The following is a 16,248-nucleotide window of genomic DNA, read 5'->3' as shown; positions in this document are numbered from 1 at the left end:
GCTGCGGTGCTTCCTGGGAGATGTAGTTTCCTGTGTATTGAAACCTGGGCGGCTAGCTGGCCTGCAGCACACCGTTTTGAAGGTCCTAGCCCACCTGGGCTGGCTTAAGCACATGCCTGGCCGCTCCCACTCAGCACCCTGGGGCTCTGTCTTTGCTTCAGGCCACTCCTGTTCTCCGGCTGACCCCTGGTGGTCACGTGGAGCTGTTCGCCACGCAAGTCTGGGTCCTTCGGAGATGGTCCGGGGTCCTTGCTGTCCGGGAGCCGCTCTTAAGCTGCCTGTTCGCGCGAGAGTTTGGAGGGGCGGGTTTGGGGTCGGGGTCTGATTGGGGCTCTCACCGCAGCACACCGGAGACCCGCTTAGATACCGGTTAGCGCCTGGGGAGCTGGGTCAGGCAGTCGCCAGGACACCCTGTGTGTGGCAAGCGGCGAAGCGCTCTGGAGAATCCCGGACAGCCCTGGTCCGCGCAGCCAGGTGTAGTTTCGGGAGCCACTGGGGCCAAAGTGAGAGTCCAGCGGTCTTCCAGCGCCTGGGCCACGGCGGCGGCCCTGGGAGCAGAGGTGGGATGGACGCGGGCGGCAAGGCGCTGGGCGCTGAGGGTTGGGGATGGACGGGAGCGAAAGAAATGGCGGAGTTCTCAGAAAGGGGGCTGGTCCCGACTGGTAATCACTTACGGGCTGGAGGTGGGGATGCAGGAATCTTCGGTACAGAATCCAAATGGGCCCTAGTTATTGAATGCTCTCCTCGCTGGCCTCCTGGCCTGACTGAGGGCTCCCTGCCGGCAGTTCCCCGGTGCCTCAGTCCTCGCGTAATCACCTGCTTACCTCCTGTAGCTGCCACAAAGCCCCGTGAGCCCTAGGCATGCAGTGCTGAAGTACCAACACTTAGGGCCTTACCTATCCATGTAGTGTCTGGGGCTGAGCCCCAAGTCCTGAGCTCACGCTCCCACCCACCGCTCTGGGGGAATCGGAGCCTTCAAGCGCTGGAACAGAGAAGCCCCTTTGTGTCCCGGCCATTTTCTGGAAAGTAGAGCCAGAGTCACCGTGAGGCCTTTGAAAGCCTTGGGGTGAGGAGTGGGGGGGCAGGGAAAAATGGAGTTGGCTTCTCACATTTATGTTTCATGACCTCTCAAACCCAGGTGGAGCGACCCCATTACAAGAAAGATGAAAGGCTGGGGTTGGCTGGCCCTGCTTCTGGGGGCCTTGCTGGGAACTGCCTGGGCTCGGAGGAGCCAGGATCTCCACTGTGGAGGTAAAGCACAAAGGGAAAAAGAAGTGAAGGAAGGCCGGGCGCGGTGGCTCAAGCCTGTAATCCCAGCACTTTGGGAGGCCGAGGCGGGCGGATCACGAGGTCAAGAGATCGAGACCATCCTGGTCAACATGGTGAAACCCCGTCTCTACTAAAAATACAAAAGTTAGCTGGGCATGGTGGCGCGTGCCTGTAATCCCAGCTACTCAGGAGGCTGAGGTAGGAGAATTGCCTGAACCCAGGGGGCGGAGGTTGCGGTGAGCCGAGATCGCGCCACTGCACTCCAGCCTGGGTAACAAGAGCGAAACTCCGTCTGAGAAAAAAAAAAAAAAAGAAGTGAAGGAAGTAGAGCCTTGGGAGGGCATGAGATCCAAGGACTGGGAAAAGGATGAATGGAAATCCTGCGTTGATCCCATTCTCCTCCCACCCTACCCCCTTCCCTGTCCCTTGCTTCCCATTCTCTCCTGTTCTGCCAGCGTGCAGGGCTCTGGTGGATGAACTAGAATGGGAAATTGCCAAGGTGGACCCCAAGAAAACTATTCAGATGGGATCTTTCCGGATCAATCCAGATGGCAGCCAGTCAGTGGTGGAGGTAACTGTTACTGTTCCCCCAAATAAAGTAGCTTACTCTGGCTTTGGATGAGAATTCAACTGCTTAAGGACCTTGGTTTAATAGAAATGAAGAAAACAGACCCAGAGAGATAAAGATTTGGCTCTGTCTCATTTAGAAGCTGCAGTGTTCTACCCCATGCACTTGCTTCCTGGCTCTAAACCTTAATACTTTGTTTCTACTGTAGAATTTGTTAGCAAACAGGGAGTCCTGATCACTCCCCTTCTCTACATGCACATGACTCATGTTTTTAATGTAGCACTGTGGTATACATACAAACATCTGTTCAAAAAAGAATAAAAATAGAGATCTGAGTCAGAGCTAAAAATAAAAAATGAAAAAAAAGAATAAAAGGTTTTATCCTCATAATTAGGAAATTTATTTTAGTCAAAAACAACACACGTACACAAAGCTGTCTCTAATAGTCAATATATAAGGCAATGTTAAGATTATGGTGCTAGCCTGGGAATCATGCCAAAACCCCATCTCTGCAAAAAAATGCAAAAGTTTGTGGGGCATAGTGGCATGTTCCTGTAGTAACAGCTACTTGGAAGCCTGAGGTAGAGGATTAGTTGATCTCAGGAGGTCAAGGCTGCAGTAAGCCATGATGCTGTCTCAAAAAAAAAAAACAAAAAAACAACAGGTCGGGCATGGTGACTCACGCCTGTAATCCCAGCACTTTGGGAGGCTGAAGCGGGCAGATCACCTGAGGTCAGGAGTTTGAGACCAGCCTGACCAACGTGGAAAAACCCCGTCTCTACTAAAAATACAAAAAAAAAATTAGCTGGGTATGGTGGTGCATGCCTGTAATCCCAGCTACTCAGGAGGCTGAGGCAGGAGAATTGCTTGAACCCGGGAGGCAGAGGTTGCAGTGATCTGAGATTGCGCCATTGCACTCCAGCCTGGGCAACAAAAGTGAGGCTCTGTCTCAAAAAAAAAAAAAAAGACCTAGCACTTTTGGAGGCCAAGGTGTGCGGATCACCTGTGGTCAGAAGTTCAAGACCAGCCTGGCCAACATAGTGAAACTCCATCTCCTAAAAATACAAAAAATTAGCGAGGCACAGTTGTGCACTCCTATGTCCCAGCTGCTTGGGAGGCTGAGGCAGGAGAATTGCTTGAACCCAGGAGGCAGAGGTTGCAGTGAGCGGAGATTGTACCACTACACTCCAGTCTGGTTGATAAGAGCAAAACTGTCTCAAAAAAAAAAAGGTTATAGTGCTTTAATAGCTGTTGTCCACAGAGCCTACACTACCTCTTTAATACTGTGCTTACTGAGGATATTGGTGTGAATTTTTTAAAAAAATTATTATTAATGGGAACACATAGACACAGGGAGGGGAATGTCAGACATCGGGGTCTGCTAGTGGGTGGGTCTAGGGGAGGGATAGTATTAGGAGAAATACCTAATGTAGATGACAGGTTGATGGGTGCAGCAAACCACCGTGGCATGTGTATACCTATGTAACAAACCTGCATGTTCTGCACATGTATCCCAGAACTTAAAATAAAATTATTATCTTAATCTATAGGAATTATAAGTTGATCAGGGTTAATCAAAGAATTCTGTTTATAACTTGGATCTAATGATAACTGTCTTGTTTCTTAGAGCTGTACAATGAGGTAAAATAAAATCATATATTTGAAACTACTACCAAGTATGGTGGCTTATGCCTGTAATCCCAGTACTTTGGGAGGCTGAGTCAGGGAGATCACTTGAGCCCAGGAGTTCAAGCCTGGGCAACATGGCAAGACCTTGTCTCTAAACAAAAAATTAGCCAGGTGTGGTGGTGTGCAGCTGTGGTCCCATCAGCTCTGGAGGCTGAGGTGGGAGGATCACCTGAGCCTGAGAAATCGAAGCTATGGTGAACCTCAATCATCACACCACTGTACTCCAGCCTGGGCAGCGGAGTGAGGTCTGTTTCAAAAAAAGAAAAAAGAAAGTACTTTGAAACTATACAAATATACCATACTAATTAAAAAGCAAACTAGGCTGGGCACAGCGGCCCGCGCCTGTAATACCAGTACTTTGAGAGGCTGTGGTGGGTGGATCACCTGAGGTCAGGAGTTTGAGACCAGCCTGCCCAACATAGTGAAACCCCATCTCTACTAAAAATACAAAAATTAGATGAGTGTGTTGGCACATGCCTGTAATCCCTACTACTTGGGAGGCTGATGCAGGAGAATGGCTTCAACCTGAGAAGTGGAGGCTGTGGTGAGCAGAAATCAGGCCATTGCACTCCAGCCTGAGCAACAAGGGTGAAACTTCATCTAAAAAAAAAAACACGGCCGGGCGTGGTGGCTCAAGCCTGTAATCCCAGCACTTTGGGAGGCTGAGACTGGTGGATCATGAGGTCAAGAGATCGAGACCATCCTGGTCAACATGGTGAAACCCCGTCTCTACTAAAAATATGAAAAATTAGCTGGGCGTGGTGGCGCGTGCCTGTAATCCCAGCTACTCAGGAGGCTGAGGCAGGAGGATTGCCTGAACCCAGGAGGCGGAGGTTGCGGTGAGCCGAGATCGCACCATTGCACTCCAGCCTGGGTAACAAGAGCGAAACTCTGTCTCAAACACACACACACACACACACACACACACACACACACACTCTCTCTCTCTCTCTCTCTCTCTCTCTCTCTAATTAGAAATTAAAATCAGAGAAAGAATTTTTTTTTTGAGACGGATTCTCACTCTGTCACCCAGGCTCGAGTGCAGTGGCGCGATCTCAGCTCACTGCAACCTTTGCCTCTTGGGTTCAAGTGATTCTCCTGCCTCAGCCTCCCAAGTGGCTGGGCCTACAGGCACATTTCACCACGTCCTGCTTTTTTTTTTTTTTGAGACGGAGTTTCGCTCTTGTTACCCAGGCTGGAGTGCAATGGCGCGATCTCGGCTCACCACAACCTCCGCCTCCTGGGTTCAAGCAATTCTGCTTCAGCCTCCTGAGTAGCTGGGATTACAGGCACGCGCCACCATGCCCAGCTAATTTTTGTATTTTTAGTAGAGACGGGGTTTCACCATGTTGACCAGGATGGTCTCGATCTCTTGACCTCGTGATCCACCCGCCTTGGCCTCCCAAAGTGCTGGGATTACAGGCTTGAGCCACCGCACCCGGCCCTTTTTTTTTTTTTTTTTTTTTTTGTATTTTTAGTAGGGATAGGGCTTCACCATGTTGGCCAGGCTGGTCTCGAACTCCTGACCTCCTAATCTGCCTGCCTCAGCCTCCCAAAGTGCTGGAATTACAGGTGTGAGCCACCGTGCCTGGCCAGGGAAAGCTTTTTAGAATAGGTTGTTGGAGCTATATTTGGAAGGAAAAATAAGGATATAAATTACTAATGTACAGAGGTAGAAGAGAGTGACCCAAGGCTGAGGACATTTCTAGGTGCCTTATGCCCGCTCAGAGGCCCACCTCACAGAGCTGCTGGAGGAGATATGTGACCGGATGAAGGAGTATGGGGAACAGATTGATCCTTCCACCCATCGCAAGAACTATGTACGTGTAGTGAGCCGGAATGGAGAATCCAGTGAACTGGACCTACAAGGCATCCGAATTGACTCCGATATCAGTGGTACCCTCAAGTTTGCGGTGAGCTATGGGAATCGGCAGCGGGTTCTTGGAATTAGGGGGTTGTTGGAGGACCAAGTAGAAAGTTAGACCAATACCCTGTCCTCCTCTTTGGAGGTAAAGGCAAGAGGCTTCTTACTATCCTGTGTCACCCCTTTCTCCCTTGGGTTGGCAGTGTGAGAGCATTGTGGAGGAATACGAGGATGAACTCATTGAATTCTTTTCCCGAGAGGCTGACAATGTTAAAGACAAACTTTGCAGTAAGCGAACAGGTAAGCTGCCCCACTTTAACTCCTGTTCTAGTAGCTGTGGAACCTGACATTCCCTAACTCACCCACACACACCCCCCCCATCCCAGAAACCTGGTATTAGCTCAAGAGCTGGCTTCCATTTCCCTTGGCTTAGGGACTTGGGGTGTCCCTATTTTCTGTCAGCTTTCAGAATTTGTGGCCCCTTGACCCTGAGATACAGGTGAGAGGGCAGTGGGGATGTTTTATCATTTATAAGCATATTTTCTGAAGAGTGGTAGTTGATGTGTGTTTGTGAGTTTGGTCTGGGAAATTTTCTTGATAATGGCATATATCAGTATGAGAGTGGCATTTTCCTTTAAGTTTCTCATACTGAGTGGCATTTTCCTTTAAATTGTTATGTGCTATTTGCAGATCTTTGTGACCATGCCCTGCACATATCGCATGATGAGCTATGAATCACACTGGAGCAGCCCACACTGGCTTGATGGATCACCCCCAGGAGGGGAACATGGTGGCAATGCCTTTTATATATTATGTTTTTACTGAAACGAACTGAAAAAATAAGAAACCAAAAGTACAAACTGTGTTGTCTTTTCATGCCCGGAGTTGGCCCTTACATTAAGCTTGAAGATAGAGGGTTATAGGCAGGAAAGAAAATGGTGGAGAAAGAAGAGTTTTGGGATTGATACAGGATAAAGGTAGGAGGGCCCTGAACCTTTAATTCTTCTGCCTTCTGAGACCTCACTCCACTCATAAACTAGATAAGCTTTCAGTCATTGCCCACTCAGTACCATGACTAATTGTGAAGAGAGGAACCTCCAGGAGGAAGCAGGGGAACCTAAGTGTATGGTAGTGTAGAATTCTAGAAATTCCTTGTGTTCATGCTGTTGAAACATAAAATAAGACAGGGCTTGGTCTTGAAGGAAATAATGGACATGCATTATTCTTCCTTCCTTGCCCATCCAGATGGAGGGACCAGCAAGAACAGAGACAGGAAGGGGAAAATGGATGTGACCAACTCAGCTGAAAAGTAAGGGCTTTATCGGATAGGGACAGATGAGGTAAGGAACGTTGTTTAATGAGAGGCCTTGCTTGCTAGCCTAAGCTTTTAAATTTGATGCCAGTAGCAACAATAAAGTGTATCTTTCTTACCTCTATCACTAGCCATTGTCAATCTGGACTATAAGTCTGTCCACACTTTCTGTGTGTAGAGATTCTAGACTGGGGCATAGGGATGAAAACCTGAAGGATACTTTCTTTTGGAAAATTCTTAAACACCCTGATCCTGAGGTATGGTTGTCTCAGGGTTTCAAATGAAATATCTCTGGTCCCAGGAACACCTCAAGGAGAGAAGACCTGAATAAACATTTTAAAGGTTTTAAAAATTACAGTATTTTAGAATCTAAAGGAACCTTAGAGGTCGTCTGGTTCACCTCTGCCCATTTTATAGATAAAGAAGCTGAGACGCAGAGAAGCCATAGAACTTTATGAAGTTCTATATTTAATGAAAACTTGGTCTATAAGCTAACTTTCCCAAGTGCCGATCTGATCTGATAAAGCTATAGAGTAGCTTCTATTTTAAGACTTTTTTTCTTTAATTATACTTTGCACTAAGCTTGGCACATAGAATGTAATATTCCACAAAGCTTTCTTATACTGAAAATCCCTAAAAAGTCTGACACATTAGATCTCAGAGCAAACACTCTGATATTTGTTGTCAACTAATATCGGCCTGGTGTTAATTCCGTCTTCTCCCATCAGCCATAAGAAATGCTGTATTCTCTCTTAGTTTTCCAAACCAACTATTATAAAGGTTATTTTTTTCTTCTATGATGCACATGAGTAATAATTACATTTTTTCATACCCCTGAAAGTATACCCAAGGTTCTATCCATTGCCTGCTTGGTGCCTAAAAATGCCTTTCTCTTGCATCCGAAAGCTTATCAGAAATATAAATAAGAGTACTCCTCAGGCCAGGTGTGGTGGCTCACCCCCATAATCCCTGCACTTTTGGCAGGCAAAGGTGGGATGATCACTTGAATCCAGGAGTTTGAGACCAGCCTAGGCAATATGATGAGACCCCCCCAATCTCTACAAAACATACAAAAATTAGCTGGCATATAATGGTGCACACCTGTGACTCTGGAGGCTGAGGTGGCAAGATCTCTTGAACCCAGGAGGCTAAGGCTGCACTGAGCTGTGACTGAACTGCTGCACTCTAGCCTAGGCAACAGAGTGAGACCCTGTCTCAAATAAAATAGAGTACTCTTCTGGAAACTTAAAGCTGTTTTAATTTACAAAACAAATTATTCATAGTTTTAAATACATCAATTTGGCCAGGCACGATGGCTCACACCTGTAATCCCAGCACTTTGGGAGGCAGAGGCGGGCAGATCACAAGATCAGGAGTTAGAGACCATTCTGGCTAACACAGTGAAACCCCATCTTGACTAAAAATACAAAAAATTAGCTACGCATGGTGGTACGCGCCTGTAAGCCCAGCTACTCAGAAGGCTGAGGCAGAAGAATTGTTTGAACCCAGGAGGCAGAGGTTGCAGTAAGCTGAGATCGAGCCACTGCACTCTAGCCTGGGCAACGGAGCAAAACCCCATCTCAAAAAAATAGAAAAATAAAATAAATTTAATGTTAATCAGTAACGAGTTACTTGTAATATATCTTACCGGCTTGTCAAGGTACAGCATTAAGAACTCTCCAGCTGGGCGCGGTGGCTCAAGCCTGTAATCCCAGCACTTTGGGAGGCCGAGGCGGGTGGATCACGAGGTCGAGAGATCGCAGACCATCCTGGTCAACATGGTGAAACCCCGTCTCTACTAAAAATACACACAAAAAAAAAACTAGCTGGGCGTGGTGGCGTGTGCCTGTAATCCCAGCTACTTAGGAGGCTGAGGCAGGAGAATTGCCTGAGCCCAGGAGGCGGAGGTTGCGGTGAGCCGAGACCGCGCCATTGCACTCCAGCCTGGGTAACAAGAGCGAAACTCCGTCTCAAAAAAAAAAAAAAAAAGAACTCTCCAGCTGGAGAGACTTTGTCATTGATACACAAGGATATGTCCTATATAGGAAAGAGTGAATGTTACCCTCTAGGCTTGATTAAGGATACACTTTGTGGGGTTCTTTTGTTTTTGTTTTTTGTTTTCCTAAGGCAGAGTCTCGCTCTGTCACCCAGGCTAAAGTGGAGTGGCACAATCTTGGCTCACTCAACCTCCACCTCCCAGGAAGCAATTGAAGAATTGAAGCAATTCTCCTTCCTCAGCCTCCCGAGTAGCTGAGATTACAGCCATTCGCCACCATGCCTGGCTAACTTTTGAGTTTTTTTGCAGAGGCAGTGTTTCACCATGTTGGCCAGGCTGGTCTCAAATTCCTGGCCCCAAGTGATCCACCTGCCTCAGCCTCCCAAAGTGCTGGGATTACAGGTATGAGCCACCATGCCCAACAGGAAGATGCACTTTGCAAACCTCTTATTTTATTACAATTAGTATTATTATCTTATAGAGACAGGGGTCTTGCTCTGTTGCCCGGCTGGCGTGAAATGGCATGATCATAACTCATTGCAGCCTCAAACTCCTGGCCTCAAACAATCCTACCTTGGCCTCCTGAGTTTCTAAGATTACAGGCAAGCATCACCATGCACAACTTTGCACATGTTTTAATTCATACCACAAGGAATCCATGAATGTATCTGAATCCTCTGGAGGTTTATTGTAATAAATTGTTATAGCCCAGTATTTGGTAGAGCATATACTCTTAACCTGGTAAATCTTACTAAACTTTAAGCTTCAGATGCCTACTAAATTAGTTTATCAGTAAAATGTTAGAACTTAAGTATTTCCAAAAACAGTGTTAAATGAGGTACAGATATAACAGGAAAGTTTATTATGCAAAAATCTAGTCCTTAGAAATAAGTTTTAGGGTTCAGGTGTGGTGGCTCTCACCTGTAATCCCAGCACTTTGGGAGGCCGACGTGGGCAGATCACAAGGTCAGGAGATAGAGACCAGCCTGGCCAATATGGTGAAACCCCATCGCTACTACAAAACGCCAGTGTCATGGTGCGTGCCTGTAGTCCCAGCTACTCGGGAGGCTGAGGCAGGAGAATGGTTTGAACTGGGAGGCAGAGGTTGCAGTGAGCCGAGATAGTGCCGCTGCACTCCAGCCTGGTGACAGAGCAAGACTCCCTCTCAAAAAATAAATAAGTTTTAGGGCTGGGCGAGGTGGCTGATGCATGTAATCCTTGCCCTTGGGGAGGCCGAGGTGGGCAGATCAGTTGAGGCCAGGAGTTCAAGGCCAGCCTGGCCAACATGGCAAAAACCCATCTCTACCAAAAATAGAAAAATTAGCCAGACGTCGCCGGGCGCGGTGGCTCAAGCCTGTAATCCCAGCACTTTGGGAGGCCGAGGCGGGTGGATCACGAGGTCAAGAGATCGAGACCATCCTGGTCAACATGGTGAAACCCCGTCTCTACTAAAAAAATACTAAAAAAAACATTAGCTGGGCATGGTGGCGTGTGCCTGTAATCCCAGCTACTCAGGAGGCTGAGGCAGGAGAATTGCCTGAACCCAGGAGGCGGAGGTTGCGGTGAGCCGAGATCGCGCCATTGCACTCCAGCCTGGGCAACAAGAGCGAAACTCCGTCTCAAAAAAAAAAAGAAAAAAGAAAAATTAGCCAGACGTGGTGGCACTCCCCTGTAGTCCCAGCTACTTGGGAGGCTGAGGCAGGACAATTGCTTGAACTCGGTGTCAGTGAGCCAAGATCATGCCACTGGATGACAGGGCAAGACTCTGTCTCAAAAAAAAAATGCAGTGGCATGATCTTGGCTCACTGCAACCTCTATCTTCCAGATTCAGTGATTCTCCTGCCTCAGCCTCCCAAGTAGCTGGGACTACATGAGCCCACCACCACATCTGGCTAATTATATTTTTAGTAAAGGCAGGGTTTCACCATGTTGGCCAGACTGGTCTCAAACTTCTGACCTGAAATGATCCACCGACCTCGGCATCCCAAAGTGCTGGGATTACAGCATGAGCCACTGTGCCTGGCCAAAAAAGAAAGTTTTATAGGATTTTTTAACTCTTAAGAAGGATTCATAGGTACAATATTCCTTTAAATATAGAATAGCGGCCAGGTGTGGTGGTTCAAGCCTGTAATCCCAGCAGTTTCGGAGGCCGAGGCAGTGGATCATTTGAGCTCAGGAGTTCGAGACCAGCCTGCGTAACATGGTAAAACCCCATCTCTACAAAAAATAGAAAAATTAACCAGGTGGGGCATGCCTGTAGTCCCAGCCACTCGGGAGGCTGAGATGGGAGGGCAGCTTGGGCCTAGGAGGCTGCTGTGAGCTGAGATCATGCCACTGTACTCTAGCCTCGGTGACAGAGCCAGACCCTGTCATAAATAAATAGGAATGAATAGCATGGGGAAGAGAAATACTGTGTGTTGAATACTCGTATAACAAGCACATACACATTCTCATTTAATCTTTTTTTTTTTTTTTTTGACACAGGGTTCTGCACTGTTGTCCAGGCTGGAGTACAGTGGTGAGATTATGGCTCACTGCAACCTCCACCTCCCAGGCCCACACAATCCTTCCACCTCAGCCTCCTGAGTAGCTGGGACTACAGGTGCAAGTCACCACACCCAACTAACTTAAAAACTTTTGGCCAGACGCGGTAGCTCATGCCTGTAATCCCAGCACTTTAGGAGGCCGAGGCCTCATTTAATCTTTACAACTCTAAGAAATAGACGTTATTCCTATTTTATAGATGAAGAAACTAAGCTCAGAGAGGTTAAGTGTCTTGCTAGTCATCGAAGACCCAGTCATCCTCTAATCCCTAGTCCAGTGGTCTTTCTGCTATACCTCATTCTATGTAGTGGAGTCTCCATGTGGCTGTATAAAGTAATACTTTTTAAATCGGCTTGAAAAACTGCCTCCATGTTTGATTCTAGTAATCTCTAGTAGAAAAGCATATTCTACGGCCGGGCGCAGTGGCTCACGCCTGTAATCCCAGCACTTTGGGAGGCCGAGGCGGGTGGATCACGAGGTCAAGAGATCGAGACCATCCTGGTCAACATGGTGAAACCCCATCTCTACTAAAAATACAGAAAATTAGTTGGGCATGGTGGCGCGTGCCTGTAATCCCAGCTACTCGGGAGGCTGAGGCAGGAGAATTGCCTGAACCCAGGAGGCGGAGGTTGCGGTGAGCGGAGTTCGCGCCATTGCACTCCAGCCTGGGTAACAAGAGCGAAACTCCGTCTCAAAAAAAAAAAAAAAAAAAGGCCGGGCGCGGTGGCTCACGCCTGTAATCCCAACACTTTGGGAGGCCGAAGCGGGTGGATCACGAGGTCAAGAGATCGAGGCCATCCTGGTCAACATGGTGAAACCCCGTCTCTACTAAAAATACGAAAAAGTAGCTGGGCATGGTGGTGCGCACCTGTAGTCCCAGCTACTCAGGAGGCTGAGGCAGGAGAATTGCCTGAACCCAGGAGGCAGAGGTTGCGGTGAACCGAGATTGCGCCATTGCACTCCAGCCTGGGTAACAAGAGCGAAACTGTGTCTCAAAAGAAAAAAAAAAAAAAAAGGCATATTCTAGTAATCTCTAGTAGAAAAGCATGTCCTCTATTCAGCCATTTTTCTTGACTAATTATTCCTTATAAGACACCCCTTTTACCTTTCTGGTCATTTTTTGGGGTCTGTTTTTATTTTTGTTGTTGTTTGAGACATAGTTCCGCTGTATTGCCCAGGCTGGAGTGCAGTGGCACAATCTTGGCTCACTGCCACCTCTGCCTCCTGGGTTCAAGCACTTCTGCCTCAGCCTCCCGAGTAGCTGGGACTACAGGTGTGCGCCACCACACCCAGCTAATTTTTGTATTTTTGGTAGAGATGGGGTTTCGCCATATTGGCCAGGCTGGTCTCAGACTCCTGACCTCAAGTGATCTGCCTGCCTCGGCCTCCCAAAGTGCTGGGATTACAGGTGTAAGCCACTGCACCTGGCCTGGCCTGTAGTTTTTGAGGCAGAATCTTGCTCAGTCGCCCAGGCTGGAATGGAATACATGGAGTGCAGTGGTATGATCATGGCTTACCTTAGCCTCAGCCTCCTGAGCTCAACTTATCCTCCAACTTCAGCCATCCCAGTGGCTGGGACTATAGGTGCACACCATCTGGACTGGCTAAGTTTTGCATTTTTTGTAGAGGTGGAATTTCGTCATGTTGCCCAAGGTGGTCTTGAATTCCTGGTCTCAGGTGATCCTCCTGCCTTGTCCTTCCAAAGGGCTGAGACTACCACACCTCGGCTTATAGGCATGAGCCACCATGCCCAGCCCCCTTTCTGGTGATTTTAGATGCTGAATGTTTGTCTCTTCTACCTTTACGTATTTTGGGAGTCGCCATTTATTATCTAGTTCCTGTGTGGATGTGAAAGTCTTTACAGATGGGTAAGACTATAGTTCCTTATCTTTTGTTTTTATTTCTTCTTTAGAGACAAGGTCTCACTACATTGCCCAATCTGGAGTACAGTGGCTGTTCACGGGTGTGATAATTAGGCACTATAGCCTCAAATTCCTGGGCTCAAGCAATCCTCCTACCTCAGCCTCCCTAGTAACTGAAACTACAAGCACGTTCCACCTTGTTTGGCTTAAATGTCTTTAAATACAGCAACACAGTAAGCTGGTATCTCCAGGAGACAGTTGACAGTGACTCAAAAATCTCCTTATTGAGTTGCAGCTGATAATTCTCACAATTGCCAGATGTGGTGGCTCATGCTTATAATCCAGCACTTTGGGGGACCACGGGAGGAGGATCACTTGAGCCCAGCAAGACCCTGTCTCTACAAAAAAAAATAAGAAAAATTAGCCAGGTGTGGTGATGAGTGCCTGTAGTCTCAGCTACTTGGGAGACTGAGGTGAGAAGATCTCTTGAGGCAAGGAAATCAGGCTGCAGTAAACCACAGTCATGCCACTGCATTCCAGCTTGGGTTACAGAGCAAGACCCTTTCTCAAAAAAAAAAAAAAAATCACAATCATCATGTAAGATAGACAGCTTAGCTTACACCTGTAATCCAAACACTTTGGGAGGCTGAGGCAGGTGGATTCCCTGAGGTCAGGAGTTCGAGACCAGTCTGGCCAACATGGTAAAAGCTCATCTCTATTAAAAATACAAAAATTAGCCGGGCACGGTGGCTCAAGCCTGTAATCCCAGCACTTTGGGAGGCCGAGGCGGGTGGATCACAAGGTCGAGAGATCGAGACCAACCTGGTCAACATGGTGAAACCCTGTCTCTACTAAAAATACAAAAAATTAGCTGGGCATGGTGGCGTGTCCCTGTAATCCCAGCTACTCAGGAGGCTGAGGCAGGAGAATTGCCTGAACCCAGGAGGTGGAGGTTGTGGTGAGCCGAGATCGCGCCATTGCACTCCAGCCTGGGTGACAAGAGCAAAAACTCCGTCTCAAAAAAAAAAAAAAAAAAAAAAAAAATTAGTTAAGCATGGTGGCACTCGCCTATAGTCCCAGCTACTTGGGAGACTGAGGCAGGAGAATTGCTTCAACCTGGGAGGGGGAGATTGCGGTGAACAGAGATCATGTCAGTCCACTCCAGCCTGGGCCACAGAGTGAGACTCCATCTCAAAAAAGAAGTACAGCTTACTAATGCCAACGTTGGCCTGAATTATAGCTATGCCAATAACAAGATATGACACTGGGTGGGATACTTCATCTAAGTGTTGTTTTTCTTTTCTTTTAGATACTAATAATACCTATGAAATTTAGAGTTGTGAGGATTAAGATAATGCATGTTCCAGGCCAGGCACGGTGGCTCACGCCTGTAATCCTAGCACTTTGGGAGGCCAAGGTGAGCGGATTTCCTGAGCTCAAGAGTTCGAGACCAGCCCGGCCAACACCATGAAACCCCGTCCCTACTAAAATACTTAAAAAAAAAAAAATTAGTCGGGCACGGCAGCGTGCACGGCCCAAGAGGCAGAGGTTGCTGTCATGCCTCTGCACTCCAGCCTGGGCAACAGAACGAGACTCCATCTCCAAGAAAAAAATATATATATATAGTATTTTTTTAAAAAGATAGTATCTGCAAATAGCAAGTGATCCTTCAGTTTAAGTCTTAGCTGTTATCTATTAAATACAGGAGTTTGGTTTACTCATGTAGTTAAAGAGGGTTTAAATTTAGGCTTTATTAGCCCACTTGTACTTTGCCACCAGGGGGTGCTATTGCCTCCATACATTTTAAAGAGGTCCTCCTAAGGTCACAACAACCTCAAGGCTCTCAGCCTTCTCTCCCATTCCCCTTCAAGTTCCCAGGCACTTAGATGTACTTGGACCTAGAGCTCACTTGGCTGCTTTATTCATGCAATCTTTCTTCCTTAACATTCTCTCCACTTCTTCAGGTCCCATCAGTGTTGAGAAGGAATCTAGGCCAGCTCCTGGGAGACATTTAGCCCATTTGATCCTCTGCTTTCCAATTGCCCTTATAGCAGTGGATGTCAGAATTGGACAACTTCAAAACAAGTCCGTAAAATTGCCATGGCGGTAGGGGCTCTGGGACCCAGTTTCAAGAGGCTTAGAGCATTGCCATTCCCCACCCAATCCCTAATCACTAAAGCTCCAAAATAGGTTATTCTGTGGCCACTCAATAATTGTCCCTTTGGTAATCTCATCCTGGTGCACTGAAGTTCAGTCCTGTAGTCTGCCGGCTAGCCTCTGTGGATAATTAACCAGAGAGAAGGAGCCAGGTCAGACTATTCTAGGGTTATGAGGAAATCCTTTGTGAGATGCTAAATTGGGAGCAAATATTGATCAGTGAAGCTTTGAAGTCACCGGGGAGGTAGCTGAGGTGAGTGCTCCTCTGAAGAATTGCCTAAAATTTTTTCCTGAAACCTACCTATCTGATCCCCAGGCCAGAAGAGCATTGATTGTTAGGTGTGAAGCTAGGTATAAACAAAATTAAGAAGAGAAAATAGGAGTTTTCAGGCCGGGCGCGGTGGCTCAAGCCTGTAATCCCAGCACTTTGGGAGGCCGAGGCGTGTGGATCACGAGGTCGAGAGATCGAGACCATCCTGGTCAACATGGTGAAACCCCGTCTCTACTAAAAATACAAAAAACTAGCTGGGCGTGGTGGCGCGTGCCTGTAATCCCAGCTACTCAGGAGGCTGAGGCAGGAGAATTGCCTGAACCCAGGAGGCGGAGGTTGCGGTGAGCCGAGATCGCGCCATTGCACTCCAGCCTGGGTAACAAGAGCGAAACTCCGTCTCAAAAACAAACAAACAAACAAACAAAAAAAGAAAATAGGAGTTTTCTTTCTTTTTCCAAGTCCAAGCTACAAACTCAGTTTTCTGTAAAGGACATCTATTTAAGTGTGGCTTAGGTGGATACTGAGACCTCTGAACCTTGTTACTGCTATGTGGTGAGATATAAGGGCTATTCATGGCCAGGCGCAGTGACTCATGCCTATAATCCCAGCACTTTGGGAGGCTGAGGTGGGTGTCACCTGAAGTCAGGATTTCCAGACCAGCCTGACCAACATGGCGAAACCCCATCTCTACTAAGAATACAAAAATTAGCTGGGCA

General features: G+C 47.4%; 1 protein-coding gene across 1 annotated transcript; it reads left to right on the top strand.

Moving 5' to 3' along the window:
• The first annotated feature begins 33 nt into the window (after nucleotides 1–33).
• Nucleotides 34–6,250, top strand: CNPY2 (canopy FGF signaling regulator 2). Its single transcript, XM_039471759.2, has 6 exons — nucleotides 34–560; nucleotides 1,139–1,251; nucleotides 1,725–1,840; nucleotides 5,236–5,439; nucleotides 5,594–5,690; nucleotides 6,081–6,250. The coding sequence occupies exons 2-6, from the start codon at nucleotides 1,164–1,166 to the stop codon at nucleotides 6,122–6,124; spliced, it is 549 nt and encodes a 182-aa protein (XP_039327693.1). The 5' UTR covers nucleotides 34–560; nucleotides 1,139–1,163; the 3' UTR covers nucleotides 6,125–6,250.
• Nucleotides 6,251–16,248: the final 9,998 nt, after the last annotated feature.

This window comes from Saimiri boliviensis, chromosome 7, assembly GCF_048565385.1.
Source record: "Saimiri boliviensis isolate mSaiBol1 chromosome 7, mSaiBol1.pri, whole genome shotgun sequence".
Lineage (NCBI taxonomy): Eukaryota > Metazoa > Chordata > Mammalia > Primates > Cebidae > Saimiri > Saimiri boliviensis.
The sequence above is the reverse complement of the archived record's forward strand: the minus strand, read 5'-3'. Positions and strand labels throughout refer to the sequence as shown.